Source organism: Anolis carolinensis, chromosome 4 (genome assembly GCF_035594765.1).
Source record: "Anolis carolinensis isolate JA03-04 chromosome 4, rAnoCar3.1.pri, whole genome shotgun sequence".
NCBI lineage: Eukaryota > Metazoa > Chordata > Lepidosauria > Squamata > Dactyloidae > Anolis > Anolis carolinensis.
This window is the reverse complement of record NC_085844.1, coordinates 242,283,139-242,303,115: the sequence shown is the minus strand read 5'-3', so window position 1 is coordinate 242,303,115 and position 19,977 is coordinate 242,283,139. Positions and strand designations below refer to the sequence as shown.

Below are 19,977 nucleotides of genomic sequence, written 5' to 3'. Positions count from 1 at the left end.
ACTGAGAAGGTGGTACAGCGGGTTAAACCGCTGAGCTGCTGAACTTGTTAACTGAAAAGTCGACGATTTGAATCCGGGGAGCAGGGTGAGCTCCTGCTGTTAGCCCCAGCTTCTGCCAACCTAGCAGTTTAAAAGCATGCAAATGTGAGTAGATCAATAAGTACTGCTCCGACTGGAAGGCAAAGGTGCTCCATGCAATCATGCCGGCTGCATGACCTTGAAGGTGCCTATGGACAATGCCGGCTTTTCAGCTTAGCAATGGAGATGAGCACCAACCCCCAGAGCGGGACACGACTAGACTTAATGTCATGGGAAAACCTTTACTGCTGTTGGGTTAATTGGATGCTATCTACTTTTGAATTTTAACACAGTTTGCATCGACTGAATCTGAAGAAAGTGGGAGAGGGAGAGAAATGGGGACACTTAAAGCTAAAAGAGGACAGTATTAATTATCACTGTCAAAATAGGTCAATTACCAAGACCGAAGTTTATAATATGTAACCTATATGTTTAGCCCAGAGAAATTGTAGTGTAAATCATGTGGAAGTTATGCGTCTCAATCAAAGATCTCAATCAGATCTTGTCAGGGTGCCAGCTATAGTATCCCTAGCCAGTATAACCAACTGGATAATGGAGACTAAATGCTCCAAAAACATCTGTCCGTCATACTAAATGTAAATTTGGATATTGGTGGTTTCTACATACTTGAGAAGCTGAGTCAGGAATGGACAAACTTGGGCCCTCCATGCATTTTTGGACTTCAACTCCCACAATTCCTGACAGCCTCAGGCCCCTTCCTTTTCCCCCTCAGCTGCTTAAGTTTGCCCATGCCTGGGCTAAGTCCTTAAAACTGAGTGAATTGGAAGAATTAGAAGAACAATAATAATCTATAAATAAAAATTTATAAATCTGTAAAACATAAAATACTGAGATCCCTGAGCCTCAACAAGTGTGTAAATGTGAACATGGAGAATGTGGAAAGAAGGGATCTGTTTTGCTTAAGACTGAGGACAATCAGGAGAATGTTCAAATTGGATTGCTGTGCATTTTCCGGGCTGTTTGGCCATGTTCCAGAAGCATTCTCTCCTGACGTTTTGCCCACATCTATGGCAGGCATCCTGAGAGGTTGTGAGGTATATTGGAAAACTAAGCAAGGAAGGTTTATATATCTGTGGAAGGTCCCGGGTGGGAGAAAGAACTTGTCTGTTGGAGGCCAAGGTGAATGTTGTGAATAATCACCTTGATTAGCATTAATGGCCTTGCAAACTTCATTCCTGCCTGGGGGAATCCTTTGTTGGGAGGTGTTAGCTGGCCCTGATTGATTCATGTATAGAATTCCTTTTTTTTCAGAATGTTGTTCTGGAGATTGGAGATGAGAGTAGTACATTAATATTATATGTTATTATTATGGTGACACGAGATTTTATCATTTTAGAGACAAAACAGTGACAAAATGTTATCATCTGGAGACAACTTTGTGTGTGAGGAGGATGTACAGTAGGAGGATGTACTTATCCAACGTTCTGGATTATCCAATGCATTTTTGTAGTCAATCTTTTCAATACATTGTGATATTTTGGTGCTAAATTCATAAATACAGTAATTACTACATAGCATTACTGTGTATTGAACTACTTTTTCTGTCAAATTTGTTGTCTAACATGATGTTTTGGTACTTAATTTGTAAAATCATAACCTAATTTGATGTTTAATAGGCTTTTCCTTAATCCCTCCTAATTATCCAACATATTTGCTTATCCAACGTTCTGCCGGCCCGTTTATGTTGGCTGAGTGAGACTCTACTGTATTATTATTATATGTTATTATTATGGTGACACGAGATTTTATCAGAGACCAAAAAGTGACAAAATTGTATCATCTGGAGACAACTTGGTGTGTGAGGAGGATGTATTGTGAGGGAACTGGGCAACATTTTAGAGACAAAACAGTGACAAAATTGTATCATGTAGAGACAACTTTATGTGTGAGGAGAATATATGTGAGGGAACTGGGCAGCATTTCCTCTCATGCTTCAACTACTGAGGGAGAAAGTGAGAAGCAAGGCACACTCGACGTCGCCTCAGAACAGACTGAAAACTAGCTACTAGTTTCGACCGTTGAGGCCCCGCCCCCTGTGGGCGTGGTTTCGCGCGAGGACAGGCGCAGGTATGAGCCTATGCGGAGCTCGCTGGTGGCGCCGCCCCGCCGCGGTTAATGACCGTTAGGGGGGTTAAAAGGGGCGTGGCCTAGAGGAAAGAGGCGGGGCCTTGGCCGTTTGGGAAAACAGTGGGCGTGGCCTCCCTTCCCAAGCCTGCCTCCTTCTGGTTGCTAAGGGGCCCTTGGTTACCAACGTGGAGGATGCTGAGGGGCCTTCCCTGAATGTTGGGGGTCCAAGAGGTTTCCTCGCCCCCTTAAAAGTGGGGCTGACAAAGGGCCTGGAGCTCATGCTCCACTGGAAGGGTGTCACTCCCCATTTCTTCCTGAAAATGATACAAGGAAACATTTGACTTCTCAGGAAGGGGGGGGGGGAGCTAAAGCCATCACCCCTTTTGCTGTAGCCTCAAAGAGGGGCCATTGCATTGTCCGTATTATTATTATTTCTAGAAGGATGTGTTTAGTTTTTGTAAGTCGGTTACGTTTCTGTTTTCGCACCTAGGATTCTTAGTCCCCATTTTTGCTTATTTTTTTATTTAGTATCTTTTATTTAGTGTATTTTTCCCTTTTAAAAATAGCATTTTAAAAAACAACATGCTACTGAACTAAAGGCATATCACCCCCTTTTTCTGTTGCCTCGAATATTATTATTTAAAGGTTGTGTTTAGCTTTTTAAAAATTAGTTAAATCTATCTCTTTTTTTTAAAGGTTAGGTTCAATATTAATGTTTTGTATCTTTCATTTTTAAAATACTATATAATTCCATTACAAAACTATTGAGCTGCCAATCCACTTTGAATGGCATTTTTCCCCAAGAGAAAAAAGGCTTGGTGAAAATAATAGAAAATAATACTATAATAAAAATAATATAATAATAAATAATAATAATATAATAGAAGGAAAAGGAATTCAACTGACTCCCTGATAGCATTTCATCACTGCCTTTTTCTGTTGGCTCCAAGAGTGGCCATTGCATTTATTATTATTGTTATTTAAAGGTTGTTTAGTTTTTGCAAATCAGTTAAGTTTATGGGTTTGGTTTTTTTTGCATCTACGATTCTTCATCTCTCTCTTTTAAAGGTTAGATTGTCCCAACCCCGTTAATTTTCTTTTTATTTTGTATCTTTTCGCTTTTTAAATACTTACAAAAACAAATTTTTGTTGCAAAAATATTGAGCTCCTGATTTACTCTGAAAGGCATTTTTCCCAAGCAATAATGGTGCTGCCTGGTTTTAAAAGCCTCGGTGAAAACAGTGAGATATAATAGAGGTAAAAGGCAATTCGACTTCTATCTCCCATAGAAAAAAAACCCCAACACCTTTGATAGCTCTTGACTGCAGCCATTGCCCAGTTTGGGTGTGTCACTTGCTCTTTGTACATTTAGCTGTGACCCTTCAGCATCATGTCAGGCCCAAATGCCAAGGAGTCTGAAAGGGGTGCTCCGAGTCTTCGGACTATGACTTCAGACCCGTCGTCGTCGTCTTCTGCTCCTGCTGGCGAAGGTCCAGCAGAGTCTTCTTTTGGGGAGCACAACCTTAGCTTTACCACCACAGACCTCAGTGTTGTGGAAATGACAGAAATCGAATACACCCAGCTTCAGCACATACTCTATTCCCACATGGAGGCGCAAGCGAATGAGAACGAAGCAGAAAACAGGCTAAATTCCAATTGCTTCTCATCCAACAGCAGTGCAAGTCAAGCACAATATCTGTCGTCATGCAATAGCAGCCAAGGAGGCATTTCATCCAACAGCTCTGGAAGCCAGTCGCTCTACCCCATTATTTGCCAGTCTGGTTTGGCTTCCGATAACAGTTTTGTGGGTCCTCCTAATCAGTGTCTCGGACATATCGACTTCCAGGAGCTCAGGATGATGTTGCTTAGTGAGTCTAGCCTCCCTCCAAACCAAGCCGAGAAAACACCCAATGGTAGCTCTGCAGATACGCCCGGGCAGAGTCTAGTAAAAGTTAAGCACAGCGACAACTTGTGCGGGATGAATAAAGAAAATGTTCCTTTGGAAAATTCAGCACTTCTTCCTGAGCCGAGAGCAAAATCCGCAGTCCGTGTGCGGCTGGAAGACAGATTTAACAGTATCCAGACTGAACTCCCCAGAGGACAAGAAGCCCAAGAACCTGGAGTAGCCATTAACAAGTGTGTTGCATTTATGTTTCCTTTAAAGCATATACATTTGTCTCTTCTATTAACCATTGTTGAATGAACAGCAGAAATGCTAAGATGTAATAATATCAATTGTTTTTGTCTTAAGAAATAATAGCAATCCCTTAGTTCCATATTCAGAGGAATAATTAAAATGCCTTGTATTCACCTTTTTGCATAAATGTAGTAGGGAGCAACTCTCTAGTTCCATTTTCCAGCATCCTTTCTGTGCTTATAAAGTGGATAAGTTAGGTTAAGAATGAATGCATCAGTGGTTATTTCCAATTTACATTTTAACTCTTACCCACATTAATTAAAAGTTTTGTCTAGTCAAAAATGATTGTCCTAATTTGCTTCTTTTATTTACCTGTAAAAGTAGACAAGAGAAGCAAATTAGTGGAATCTTTTTATGTACCTGTAGGCACCTAAATACTCTAAAATCCTTAGATTTCATCCAGCATTGGAAAGTAAGCAGAGTCAGCCCTGGTGAGTACCTTCGATGGGAGATTGCAAGTGAATACCAGGTGCCGTGGGAAGGAGCTGGCAAGACCTCAGATACCCCTATGAAATCCATGGAGATGACATGAGTCAATAAGCAACCTGAAAACAAATACATTTTCTTGTAACTGTTGCTATTTGAATGAACTTGACGTTAGACCTCAACTGGTGGTTGATATTGCACTCTCAATCCCAAGTGCTCCTATTGCGTGAGAAAAGGCCACTGTGTTGATTTTTGAATTTCAACATCATCCCATCATTGTAAAGTTACATATGGCAACTCACGTTGCTGCATCTCATCCAAGATATGTTACTCTGCCCCCAGGATATAAAGTATCAGCAAAGTCAAATTTGTATACACTTGTACACAAGAGGTGCTGCAGCTCTAAGGAGAGGGTATTTGTTTCACACACCCTCCCAAAACATGAATGTCTCAGGAGCAACTAGAGCACTGAAGCCCCTTCCACACAGCTGAATAGCAACGTGGACTCAGATAACCCAGGACCGATCCACGCCTTCCACCCAGAATATCAAGGCAGAAAATCCCACAATATCTGCTTTGAACTGGGTTTTCTGAGTCCACATTGACATATATTCCAGTTCAAAGCGGATATTGTGGGATTTTCTGCCTTGATATTCTGGGATATAGGGCTATGTGGAAGGGCCCTGAGAATCTATTGTTTTATGTAAGAGGAATTTTTAGATTCTGTAGGAGGATTCCTAGCTGATGTACTGCATGTAAACATGCTACATTTAGGCAATATTTCTAAGTACTTTTTAGTAACTCGGCACATTTTAATTTTGTTGCCTTAGGGCTCTTCCACAACTGTGTGGAAGGGACCCCAGTCTAATGTTATGGATTGTCTGATATAGGTTGCGATATTACTTTTGGGTGCTAGTGATAGATCACCATCCAGTCGATTTCTTAGATGGTATATTAATCTGTAATTTCCTTCCTTTGATTTGCTTTCTGAGCTTTGTAGTATATAAAATGTGGATGTGAAAATATAAAAGAAAGCAGTGTATAACAGAATTCAGTACAGTATGTAGAACAGAGTTCAGTAGGATTCAAACAGTATTTCACTTGTGCATGTTTGCATTGTGGTTACTTTCTGTGTAAATATACACAAAATTGAGATGTACTTGGTTGGAAAATGCCAGAATTCGTAAGACTTTTATTTAATCTTACTTAATGTGCTTTGGTCCCACTTACTGCTAGGCTCTGCTCCTGTGTGGTTAAAAATTGCTCACAGCTAGAAAATCCTACAATTCCAAATTGGTATTCACCCTCTAGATCCTGAAAGGGGCCAAATGGTCAAGATCCTGAAACAGATGTTCATGTCTGACATAGCTACTATGCCAATACCGACCCCCTACTCTGCCTAGTAAACTGCATAGCTGCTCCACACCCAACACAACTATATTTATGTTAGTGAATGAGGTGATGTCCAGGCATCTTTGGGACATCATTGCAGGGGACATCAAATTGCAGATGTGTTCAGCTAAAAGTAAATACTGTAGCTGGATGGGTTGTAGCTGATCCTTCCTTTTGTTCAATAATCCAGAATTAGCCATGTTGTGATGTCTACATGACTTACAACATGGGTTTGGAGGGGGTGCTTTTGGTCATTGTGAATGTCAGAACAAAATTCCTACCGATAAAATGACCAACAAAGTAAGTTGCTGCTACGGTGTAAGTGAAACGTACTTCATTGTAACTTTCTAACAGGATGTCAGCCACATTTGTCCCCCCTGCTCGGTGGATAAGTACTACCAGTTGTTCCATGTGCACATTTTTATAAATTTTGTTTATAGCTTTTTACAGCTTTTGCAGTCATTCATTTTGAAGAGAACAAAATAAATGGCTCCCTCGTAGACTTTATGTGTATTAAACTAAAATTCTGAACTATTATTAGAATGGCTATTAACAGAAGAGAGTATGAAACTTATACATTTCAAATATGTATTATTTCTTTCATAGCTTAGTAACCCTCATTCGCCATCCTTCAGATGTAATGGGTGTTCCTTTCCATCAGCAACAAAATAAATGTACAACACTAGTGAAAAATAAGACTGCTGCTACAACTACAACTGCATTACAGTTTACATGCCCGTTATTTAACCCAAACACTGCCTCTTCTGCAACTGGAAATGCAAACACATCACAAACACAGGTTAGTTTTTTAAAAAATATTCTTGTTTTAAGTCTGTTTTAATAGTAAACCTTCTGAAGAGGCTATAATAAAGAGAGTTTTAAAATATGTGTTTTGAGGTTAAGATATTGAGCACTAATTTGATATTTGGTGGAATATATTAATTAGTTTTGGACATGATCTAAAGAACAATGAGCCCAAGAGTCTTTAGACAGATTTCATGCATCCAATTCAAGTTTCACTTTGATGTAACATTTCTTTATTCTTTATTTTCTTCTGTGGCCTATCTTTATATTCCTTCTTACCATAAAAGTATGCAAGATAGCTTGCTTGTATATTTTATTTTATTTATTTATTTATTAGACTTGTATACCACTACTCCCAGTTTGGCTCGGAGCGGTTTACAGAAATAGATTAAAACAATACACTTAGCTTTAAAGTAACAATAAAAATAATAAAAACAACAATAAAAACAACAATAAAAACAGACATAGCCCCGAGTTTTTCACCCATCGAAAGCTTGTCGGAAGAGCAAGGTTTTGCAGGCTTTCTGAAAGGCAAGTAGGTCTCGGATAGTTCGAGTTTCAACTGGCAAGGCATTCCATAAATGAGGGGCTACAATCGAGAAGGCTCTTTGCCTAGTAGAAGACAAATGATATACAAAAGATAACTTAAATGTGAAAACAAGAAAAGCATTAAAATAGTTAGAAAACCAGTCTGATGTAGCAGTTTGAATTTTGAAGATGGCATTGCCTGAAGGAATCCTCCACCTTGTGTGACTGTGGAGCAGAACAAACAACTCTGCATATGTATGCTTGCCCACAATGTCCTGCCTCATGTATGGAGGAAGAGTTGTTTAAAGCTATGGACAGTGCGGTTGCTGCTGCCCGCTTTTGGTCAAAAACTATTTAGCTACTTGTGATTCTTTTATTTTATCACTTTAAAACTTGTTTATTATGCAATCCTTTTGACATGAAATAAATAAATAAATAAATAATGTTTGAATTACGATTTCGGAGACCACCGTTTGAATCCCCGCCCAGCCAAGGAAGCTATTAAGTGATCATAAGTCAGATATGACTTGAACGTACAAAGTTAGAACATCAAAAATGGTTAATATTTTTCTAAAAGGCAATTACAAGTAAAACAATTTCCTTCCAAAACTCTCTGCTTAGTAAACAGCATGAGCAAAGCCTGTTATCTGAGAGATAGCCCATAAATGGGAACTACATGGTCTTCTAGATATCGGACCATAATTTCCACCAGGACTAGAAAGCTGAACTGTTGTGAAGCATGCTGAGAATTGTATTCCAACAGTAGTTGGAGGGCTGCTGGATAATGGAAGGCAGTGTTTTTCACAGCATGGATGCCACCATGGAAAAGGCATTTCCCAATAACCATCACAATCAGGGTCTTGATATGGGAGCATTCAGCAAGGGGACTCAGGTGGCTGCCATTTAGATTCACATGATATAAGGCCACACCATTGTGACAGATGAAGAGCAGAAATACAGTTTACCCAAGACAATATTATCTAATTCTGAAATAAGAGCCTAACTATGCATTACATAGAAGATCTATGATTAGATAACCTTGCATAGTATTCATTTGCAATAGTTTCTGGGGTAGAGGTTGCATCTGGATGTTGTAATTTCAAAGTACTGTAAATTACTTTTCCGGAAAATGGTATTAGTTGCAAAGGAGAAACATATATGCATTTCAGCTAATAGCAGCTTGGCAGAGGGATTTTAATTGGAACTACTGCATGATTTGTAAAAGATTTGACCTCCCTTCCCCAATGCCAGAGCTTTGATACAAACTGGAGGCCCTTGTGGTCTGATCAGAAATGAATGATTCAGGGGAGCCGAAGTAATGCATACTTTGGCTTGTAGTCTTCAGTAGTTTTTCTTCCAAAAGGAAACTGTTTACTTGTTGCTTGAACTTCTCATGGTTAAATAATATTAAATTATTAAATTAGAAGTCAAGAAAAGCAACATTATATACAAACTTAGTTTTACTTAGTTATAATTTCTCCCTTTCTTTTAGAACTCTGGAGCCTCTGTTTTAGAAGCAGGCAAACATCAAGATATTGGATTGCCCCGAACTTTTTCTATCTGTTACCAGCAAGAAATTGAAGCAACCAAGCAGACAGTTGGTCCTAGAAATAAGGCTGTACCTGAACATTTTTGGATTAAGCTGGGAGGTAAATTGCAAACATTTGGATTATATTGTTATTAGTGGCTGTCAGTTTCAGTTAATGCTAATTTCTTTTTTAGAGGAGGCTAAATTCATATGTCAAAGTTTATTTTGATGTTTTTCTCAAAATATCATCTCTAAACCGTTTTAAGGCAGCTTATTTCCTTTGTAAGCAGTGAAGAAAATGGCAATGGCTCTAGCGTGGTTATTTTCCTCAGTCTCAAAATGATCTAATTACTTACTTTTTGCAGGGAGTAATTCTAAAGTTGGTTATGTTTTTTAAAAACATTTTGCTAGCATTTGGTGTAAGCAATAGAAAAGACCCCGCAGAGAGATGCCAGCAATGCAAAAAACACAGATAACAGATTAGATTAAATTTTAATGTCTGCTCCAGGCACTGAACAGTTGTTTCTGAACCGGGGAGCATAGGGGTAGCTCATGAGCTTTTTATGGCACTTTCACATAGATGTATTGTTAGTGCTGTGAGACTGCAGTCCTACGTCTATTTAATCAAGGAGTAAACCCCACTGAACAGAGTTATCTGTGGGGATACATGTATAGGACTGTGTTGTAATAAGGAACTAGGACTGCAGGATTTAACCTGGTGTATTCTATTAATCAATTGAAAATACAGAGTGGTTTGTTAGTATTTCTGTTATTATAAACTGACTTAAAGGTAAAGGTTTTCCCCTGGCATTAAGTCTAGTTGGGTCCGACTCTGGGTTTTCCCCTGACAGTCATCTCCATTTCTAAACTGAAGAACCATCGTTGCCCTTACACACGTCCAAAGGCATGTGGCCAACATGACTGCATGGAGCGCCATTACCTTCCAACCTATTGATCTACTCACATTTACATGTTTTCGAACTGCAGAAGTTGGGCTAACAGCGGGAGCTCACCCTGCTCCCTGGATTCAAACTGCTGACCTTTCAGTCAGCAAGTTCAGCAGCTCAGTGCTCATATTTTCAAGAGGGAAGCAGAACTGTTTCAACATCTCTGTGCAGGTTTACCACTTATTCCACCGCTTTTCCATTAGATATGAAGTTCTGTATGAATTTCCTCTGCAACCAAATGTGAAGACTTCATCAAATCTCACAGCTGTTACCAAGGGTGAGGGGTTTCCTGTATTTTCACCTTTGCCACCAATGTCAGGACTTTTTGCTGTGGCCACCAACTCTGCCCCCCTGGTTACTGTGTGAGATATACAGCTTCTGTCCCCATCAGATACCACCTCTCTTTGTTCATTGTTGCTACCACAGAGACTGTGTCTCAACTCAAGCTCCTCAATATATAGAATTCTAGAAGGCCAAACCGTAGAAATGTTAACACAGCCCTTTATTAAGAGAGGTTGAACATAACAAAACAGGTTAACTATTTAATACATTTAAAAACATGAGAGAATGCTTCTGGAACATGGCCATACAGCCCAGAAACACACCACAACCCTGTGATTCCAGCCATGAAAGCCTTTGACAACACATGTCTTACACACTCTTTCAAAATCCCCTCCTAGTCAACCCAAGCCCCACTTATTAATTTCTTAAACTTTATTGATTCATTGTTTCAATCCTAATTTACACTCACTCATTTCCTCTCTAGCTTTTGAAAACTAACTTTATTGAGGTCATCTCATTCATTCCAAACATTTCACTCTTTCACCCACTCCTGATAGCTCCTATCCTTATTACCTCTAATGCAGTACATAGTGCATTCAAGCAAACTATCCTAATATCTAATGCACAAAAAAACATTTTCCATCAAAAATATATACCATCACTTTCTCCTGGATCATTGTACAAATGGAGTCAGTAGGGTGGCCATTGCATAATGGTCTAAATGCACAGCATGTCTCCATGAGTAACATAGTGGGACCTATTGCTTACTGGGACACATAACTCTATCATGTAAATTTTACACCTCATAGCCTCTGATTCAGAATCTAAGTCAAAACATCTTGACCAGAATAGTCAGGAACATTCAACGGTAGTTTTGCCAATTCCTTTTTCTGAAATACAGCCTAGAGTACCTGATATTTGTTGGCAGTCTTCCATCTAAATGCTAAGTTGAGTCTCCAGAACCAGGCAGATCTGATTCCTTTAGGACATTTAAGAATTTAACAAGGGAAAATATAGTACATTATAATTTGTAGAAAGGCTAAAGATATAAACCCATTTGTTTAAAGTTATTTTGGTTCTGATGACATGTTAATGAAGGTAGAATTTATTTTTTTAAATAATTAGAATTGCAAATTTATATTTTCTTTAGGATCTCAATACTTAACATTGTGCTCTTGTTAAGATACAAATAGTTTCAAATGTTATAACACTTAATTGTTCAGATTTTTAAAAAGCAAATGAAAAGTCCATTCTTGAAGTAGTGAACAGCTTTAAAATTTATAAAGTTATGGAGTACAATTACATTTCAATATAATTTTTATGTATAATACAAAATTACAATGTACTGCTTTTTACTCTTATTTGTAAAGGTGAGGCTTTATGTAAGCAAACCATAAACAAAAGAAGTCGTAACCGGCTCCACCCCTTGGAAAGCAATGTACAACGTAAACCACTCGGTGATATACAAAATGTGTGTGAAATCCAAAGTGCTGGCCCATCACAAGGCGCATGGCAAGCAGGACAGTCAACCCAAAATACACAAAGTGGAAACCAAGGTGGTGTCTCACAGCGTCGAGAGAGGCATAACCGAATGGAAAGAGACAGGAGGTAATTGGAAAGGAACACCTATTCCTTTTGATTCTTCCATAAACAAATCTTTGGAGAAGCATGCATGCCATTGTGTTACTGTGCATTCATTTCAGATTTCCACCAGCCACAAAAATGAGATAAGAGAATGCTATTTTACCATCTATGCTATGTAACTTTTCATGTAATGTAACTTTTCATGCACTTAGCAACATAGCAAAGATGCTAAGAAGTCCTGTTAGTTAATTGTGAAGATTTGTAACAGGACATCAAGAGTGACCAATGCACACTGGCACTGATGCAATGCACATCCCTGTGTGCATCACTCCTGCTGCAGACTGGTCCCATTGTACACACTTGGCAACATAAGAGTAACCCTTTTCTGGTTATGGAGGTTAAGGAACTTTCCAATTCTAAATCTAATTTCCATAGACATTAGCCTACTGATGAAGATGGAACTTTCCAACAGGAATCTGGATAATGTAAGGTTGTGGAGGAGGTGGTGGTAACTAGTAACTACCCCTTATCTGGAAATAAATTATAAATAACACAATGTTAATTGGTTATAGCTTTCCATCCGGCATAGCCCTGAACTAAAGATTTAATCACTGGACTGCTTGGCTGTTGGCCAATGAATTTCTACAATTCATGTGTTGGTACCATTGCTGAAAGTGGTATAAATCTCAGTCCCACATGGCATGAACTTATATTCTGGGCCCTCCATATGATCTGGGTGCATAGCAGTGTGACAGATCCTGAGCTGGCTGAAGCCTTGTAAACCTATCCCAATATGTACTTGGGGAGTGCAGGATCACCAATCTCTACGTGAACAAAGGTTAGGGGGGGTCTGCTTTGCTCACAACCTTAGTGGATACCAGTGTAACCAATCAGAAAATCTTGATGAAAATGACTTATCAAAAGAACATTGTCACCTCAGGGAGTTGGACCTATCAAACTGAAAGTCTGAAAGTTTCAAGGAAATGTACTGCACCAGATGCCCCCTTCCCAAATGAGTTACAAAGTGATGTGTGGCTTAGTTTACTTTCTTCCTGTCTTTGTTGGCCCATATGGGATCTGTGGATCATCTCTACACTTGTGCAACAAATGTAAAAGGACATCCATACACATATGTTCCCATTTATGGTTCAAACCATAATAAAATATTGCTTACTACAAATCAAGAAATGTTTTGAAAAGATAGGCTTCTGAAGTTCTAGAACTGACTGTGCTGTATGTAATTCTAGGCGCAGGATCAGGATTTGTTGTGATGAGCTGAATCTTCTTGTTCCATTCTGCACTTCAGATACTGATAAGGCAACAACTTTACAATGGACAACAGCCTTTCTAAAATATATTCAGGAGCGGCATGGGGATTCCCTGAAGAAGGTGAATGGGTTCTACACAGATATAAAAAAACTAGTGCTAGACTGTGGCAATTAAAGCAAAAAAAAAAAAAAAAAGACCCAATTTTGTTCATTTTTTGTTTACCCTTTCTTTTATGGAAACATGCTGGCCTGAATCCTATTGCTATTTCCAATTAAAGTAGACACATTAAATCAATAGGATTTCACTACATATTGACTACTGTTCAACAGTCAACGCAGGGCTGAAACCTTTTTTCTTTGGATGGCATTGAAGAGCAGTCCTCTCACTCAGAGTTTATTCATGAGTTATTCCCTTGTCTGCCAGCTAAGATTGGAGCTCCACAGCTACAAGGGTATCATCAGTGCTTGAATCTGTACTTATAATTCTATAAGCCACTTCTTAACCCAGAGCCAAGAGCAATTGGATGACGATTTGCTACTGAGATTCTTTGGTAGTACAACACAGCAGGAGATCTATGGCTTTTGTAGTTATGTAATGACTATGCTTTCACTGTGGAATTATAAAAAAATTAAAAAGTTTTGTAGTGATTTCAGAGAGAAAAATCAATGCTAAAATAATTATCAGTAGCAGTAATAGTAATTGTTCTTTTTCTTGAATTTATACCTCATTTTTCTAGAAAAAATACACAATATTGCTTAAACAAAATCAATCCTGTACAAAAACCAAACTATGATGCAGCCTTAAAAAGCCAAACAAACCGATAAAATCCCAAGTTGTTAAAAATAAGCACCAAATTTAGAAGTACCAGGTGTGATATTGTGCATAGCTTCTCTTTGATTACATTTTTTCATGCCAATTCATCCAAGATTCCCTCTTAATCAAATGTTTAAACTAGTGTTTGAGAGTGTCCATGCCAAAGAATTTACCCTATTAATACTAATTACAACATCAGTCTTAATGTTGCATATGGCTGCAGTTAAGGCTGGTAGAATTGTACAGATGAAAGAAAGGGACTTTCTTACTCATATAATCATCATTTCTAGGATGACAACACTGTATTGTACCTATAACTTAATTTTAAGAATATGAGATGGCCCTCTTCAAGTCAAGAGCTAAAATTTAGAATGCCTAAATATATCAATTTGAAAAAGTGACAGAAAGCCTGAGCTACAATCTCTGCTTGCTTCAACCATGAATTTGATAGTTCATGAAATTAATGTGACAAGATTTATGTAAATTACTTTGAATGTGCTTTGAATGTAATTTTCCTGCTTCTTGACAGGGGGTTGGACTGGATGGCCCATGAGGTCTCTTCCAACTGTATGATTCTAGGATTCTATGATTATCTTAAGCAAAGTATAATCAATATTAATCACCAGCACCAGCAAACCTCCCTCCATTTTGGGATTAATAACACTCTGTCTCAGGACTGTTGTAATTATTTCTGAAATTATGAGCCATACTCAATGGTGTATTCCAGCAGTCAAATAACAGGTTCCTGTGGAACAGAAAAGTAGTCCCTTGTGTACCACCAAACCAGTTATGGAAGGCTAGAAAAACCCCTGGAACCAATCTCCAATGCAATTGAAGTGGTGGATAAGAGAATCCTGATGTGTTGCCAGCAAAATATAGAATTTAATCAGTGGTATGCACCTTGCATGCATTTTAATGTGTTAATGTTCTCAGTGTATTGGCCTTGCTGCTATGTAATAAGCACAACTTTCTCTTCCATACTATCACTCCACTTTAGGCAAAGGCTGTCCCATTCACATTCTCCATTCATACACTGGACCCCTTGAAATTAATTTACACATGTTGGAGCTCTGTGTGTTCTTTTTTGAAATAAAATTTAATTTATGGAACTAGGCATAATACCTCGAGGCTGTTTAAAATTTGCTTTAAGGATAACTTTGGCTGAGGGTTATCTTAAGATATGATTCCTTCACGGGCAAAATTCAGTCTGTTAATTATTATTCTGTTTGTTTGATTTTTAGGAATTTGAAACGGTATTCTGTGGTAAAACAGGCAGGAGACTAAAATTAACAAGATCCGATTCATGTCCAGCACAAGAGAATGGTACATCAATGGAGACAAAATAATTTGACATCTAATTCAAGGGTTGATGGAAAGTGAACACAGGATGTCTGTTCACTTCTTTTCCCAGATTCAGCTGTTCAGATTCTCTTGTAACTTAATATAGCTTAAAAAGCACATAAACATTAAAGAAACAACGTATTTTATTTAAAACAAAGGGGGAGAATGTCACCAATGCCATTTATTTAGCAATACTGCCACAAGAAAGAGATTGCACCAAAGGGAAAGAAACATTATCACAAGCTAGGAAATGGTACCCCTGATCCATTATCCCAATTTTCAGGTTTTTGCTTTGTTTTCCAAATAGACAATAATTCAAATTTGTTATAGAACAGTGGCATGTTCTTTTCAGTCTTGAACACACTGATATAAATTATTTGCAATTCATGACAACTGGTTTGCTACTGGAAGATGAAGAAAAGATATTTAAATTTATAAATTATATAAAGATGCTAACTTGTATATAGTAATGCAGATTTGCTTTTAATTTCCAGTTTTTTCAGCCCTGTGAAACTAAAAAATATATAGAAAAAGCTGTTGACAGTGTATTGCAAATACAGTACTATTTCCAATATATTTTGCACTTTCTCTGCAACAAATTCAAGTACAAAATATTGTCAGTGGGGTATATCTTGCACATAGATCCTTTGAAATGCTTGGGAGAAGTACAGCTGTGTAGTGTTGTACAAATCCCATTCAATTCAGTGGCACTTTCACAGGAAGAAATGGCAGCTGATTATATCCTCTCAGTGTAAAAGTGGCATTTTGTAAACAGTACATGATTTTTAAGTGCACATAATTTCTTCCTTTTAAAAAAGAAACTAGTAGAAGCCATATGTGTTAGGAGATCTGAAGTATTTAAGGAATAATACGTATATTGAATTAAAAGTGGCTTTATTGATCTGTCAAAATAGATGATGCCAGTAGCTATTTCTTGTGCAGAATTCATCCCAAAATAAATACTGTTTAAATCACTGATAATCACATTTGTGTAGCACCTTTATTTCCAATCAGCAGGGGCAAAATAATAGAATTGGCAAAAAAAAACAAAACCCTTATTATCAAACAGGCAGGTACAATGTTACAAAAATATTTTTTACAATAATGCACATGTTAATGTTTTTTGGGGGGAGGGAGGAATGATAACCTATAATGTAAGGTTTGCACAAATAGTGTGCAGAGGGTATCGGATGTCAGTACAGTTTTCCCCATGGGGTAATATGGAAAAAATATCCCTTGTAAAATAGATAGAGATACATAGTCATCCTTATGTGGAGTCGGTTTGGAAAACGTTCATTTCTAGTTGTAGAGACCTAGGAAATGAGACCATGTGACAGCTTCTGTTCCTGGAGCCCCTATTTTATAATTCCCTTTGCTTTTGAGACAAGTCCCACACACAAACAGACTCAGGTAAAGCTCTGGCATGACTCCTGAAACCGCATAAAGAATCTTGACATAACAAACTGGGAAAATTTCATTGTGTACACCTAAAATTGGTTGTGGTATTAGGTACAATCAAACAAATATTCAATATAGTCTAGGATTCTGCTTGTATGAACTCTGTTTTACTTAGCTCACTCTTTCTATGCTTATTTTCCCCAATTCAGCTAGAGGTATGTGTGTTCAGGTTCCTAAACTGGAAAGAGATAGATTGTGTACATGCAGTTGCATCCATGACCAGCTGATGGGGCTATGAGTTCACAATCGCTACATAACAAATACTGTATCGCTATTATCTGTCCAAGATGGTTATCTGTTCCGTGCATGAAGCCTTCACAACTACACTTCTGTATATGGTTAGATAAGAGTCCCGAAAGACAATGGGATTTTATGTTCACACAAACTAACACAGGTAGCTGTTAGAAAATTAGTCCAGTTGTGTGTAAAAAGGGGCATGTTAAATAGGAAGTACTTCAGATTTCAGGAGTAAAGGGGTATCTCGTCCGTAGGGCAAGCAACAAATAATACTGTAAATGAAAATGTGAAACAAATTGTAGGGGATATACTACTTTGTGTAACTTTCCATCTGCTGATTTCCTGTTCCGTTGAACTAAAATATACTGTCAAAGTCCATTTAAATCATTTTTACAGGAGAACTGCCTCTCCATTTTTTTTTTACAAAAAAGAAGAGTGTTTTTGTCTTCATGTATAAACAATTCACTTAAATAGTCAGTTCCCTTTTCCAACTCCTTTTCAATGCGGTTTTATGACTTTTTGGATTTTCCTCCCAGAGCAGCTCCCATGCAGGCTGATGTATCACAGACTCCCGGAGTTCCTTGAACCCCAATGGCACCTGGTCTTCCAGGATCTCCTGGCAAACCGGGCTCACCGGGAGCACCATCCCGACCATCTTTACTAATTCCATCAACACCTGGTGGTCCTAGAGATGGAGAATAAAAACATAAGGATTCAGCACAATACTTTGCCATCTTCCCCAGATTTTTGTGCCCTTTGGGTTGGCTTAAAAATGATATGACAATGTAGATATTGCAGTCTGTTTTATGGTCAACACTGAATTTTGAATAAAATAGTTGCTCACAAAATTCACAGCACTCCTCCCATCCCACATTACTAGTAAGTGTGTTAGGTTCTGCTATTGGTACTTCTCGAGGATTATGCTAGATTTTTCCTAAGTACTGCAGTGTCTCTGGGTCACTTATATGTCAAATAGTGCATTCATCATCCTGTAGTTCTCCCGTAATTTATTTCTTCATGTTCTTGACATTTTCCAGAACTGTGATACAGCCCAACCAAAAAAATCCTTGGTGTCTTGGTTTTTAGGCCTGTTCCTGTGGTTATTTGAGGCTCTGATTCAGAAAATTGCATTGGGTAGACTGCATCAGCTCTAGTTCTTAGATATGATTTTCTATCGGCGAGTCAATGAAGACTGGTCCACAGCATATGTTCTATATCTCAAAAACTACAGCTGATACGGTAAAACTAGTGCCATTTGTGGAATTTGCGGGTCAAACATACCCAGAATCAGGTCAAAAATGTGTGTTGGCAAGTGTAATCAGTATGAATAATAGTAGTTTCATTTTAGAAAAGTGGTATGAAAAGTCTCTCCTTGACTATTCAGTTTTGATTTTGGGTGAAACAGTGAAGAATTGGAAGGAAATGGTAACCAGATTTCTGTCTGGCTTTATTATTATGGTACTTATATTTCTTTGATTCTACTTCAAAGTTCATCACTACATAGTCTGTGTACATCTACATTTTTACAATTAAATGATCTTCAGAAATGATTGCAAAAGTGAATGCAACTGTAAGGTCACCTGATGAAATAAGTGGCAGTTTTTGTACCTTTCATAGTTGTGTTCAAGTGGAAATTCCTGCTGAATTCCATCTCCTACAGAACTACAGTCAGCCCTACTACATTTTCTAACTCTCAAAAAATGGAAAAACCTTAAATAATAAAACTGTTATTTTTTTATCTCAGAGAACACTGCTTTAGGAATCTCTAGGTTCTTCAGCATGATTCTATGTCAGGTTGTTCTGGAAGTTGACAATAGAATCATAGTGGAGGACTTAGAGGTTCCCAAGGAGAACATTTTTAGTCAAATCCACAAATGTGGGTGACCAACTCCATTAAAGGTACAGAATCCATGTTCCTTGTTTCACTGGATATTTCTATGCAACTTTGCACAACAAACTACTGTGTTACAGAAACTGGAGGGGAAAACTTCAAGAAAGAAAAACAGAGTGTAGCAGTAGCAGCTTAACCTTTTAGGCAACCTATGAGATATCACAGAAGGGCTGAAAACAGCCCTTGGTGGGAACTGGAGATGAAATCACAGCATTACATGATCAACTTACCTTGAGGTCCTTGGTCCCCATCAGGTCCATCAACACCTTTGCCAATGGCACCTTTGTCTCCCCTTTCACCAAGGTCTCCTACAGAGCCACAATAAAGGCATAAACTTCACATGAGACTATGGAAAAATACTCTATTGATAATTAACAGAATGACATTTCTTTACAGAGCAAGCCTATACAGCAGCCATGGGCAAACTTTGGCCCTCCAGGTCAACTCCCACAATTCCTAACAGCTGGAGGGCCAAAGTTTGCCCATGTCTGCTATACAGAGATGAGAAAGATTTCAAGACAGAAGAGCCATGCAACTTAGGGTGCATCTCCACTGAGCATAATTACATACTTCATTATGAATATTTATTCTATTTTTGTGGCTATTAGCAAGCAGGATGCCCTGAAAGGTGGTGTTAAAAGTCTTTTTAAAATGTGCATTCAGCAGAAAAGCAATTTATAAGTATAAATATGTAGAAATAAAATATTCACAGTGTGGCCTTGCCACAACAATGGGTGGGTGATTTCTACAAATTTGAACATTTCCATCAACTTTCCACAGAGAGTTGTCATTTACAAACAATGACACACCAGAAAGATCTATGATTGTTTTAAAAGCATGTAGATCAGGCATGGGCAAACTTCAGCCCTTCAGGTGTTTTGGACTTCAACTCCCACCATTCCTAACAGCCTACCGGCTGTTAGGAATTCCTACCGGCTGTTAGGAATGGTGGGAGTTGAAGTCCAAACCACCTGAAGGGCTGAAGTTTGCCCATGCCTGATGTAGATTTCAGACAACACTAGTGAAACATTCAGTGTGATTCAGTCTTCTAATGAAATCCAGATTTAGCTAGACCTTGGAAACATCATTTTTCTCCAAAAATCCCCCAGCTAAT

The 19,977-nt window shown here is 38.3% G+C and overlaps 2 protein-coding genes across 2 annotated transcripts in view; one reads left to right on the top strand and one right to left on the bottom strand.

Moving 5' to 3' along the window:
- The first annotated feature begins 2,184 nt into the window (after positions 1-2,184).
- Positions 2,185-16,258, top strand: tcfl5 (transcription factor like 5). The gene is made up of 6 exons (XM_016993466.2): positions 2,185-4,302; positions 6,788-6,980; positions 9,006-9,162; positions 11,641-11,878; positions 13,102-13,243; positions 15,178-16,258. Exons 1-6 carry the CDS (start codon positions 3,557-3,559, stop codon positions 15,280-15,282), a joined length of 1,581 nt encoding a protein of 526 aa, XP_016848955.1. The 5' UTR covers positions 2,185-3,556; the 3' UTR covers positions 15,283-16,258.
- col9a3 (collagen type IX alpha 3 chain) overlaps positions 16,259-19,977 on the bottom strand; it is a 68,924-nt gene continuing 65,205 nt past the window's right edge. The window contains exons 31-32 of the mRNA XM_003220674.4: positions 19,094-19,171; positions 16,259-17,657 (exon numbers count right to left, since the gene is read on the bottom strand). Coding sequence (XP_003220722.1) covers positions 17,482-17,657; positions 19,094-19,171 — 254 coding nt within the window. The 3' untranslated portion in view covers positions 16,259-17,481. The remainder of the gene's footprint in view (positions 17,658-19,093; positions 19,172-19,977) is intronic.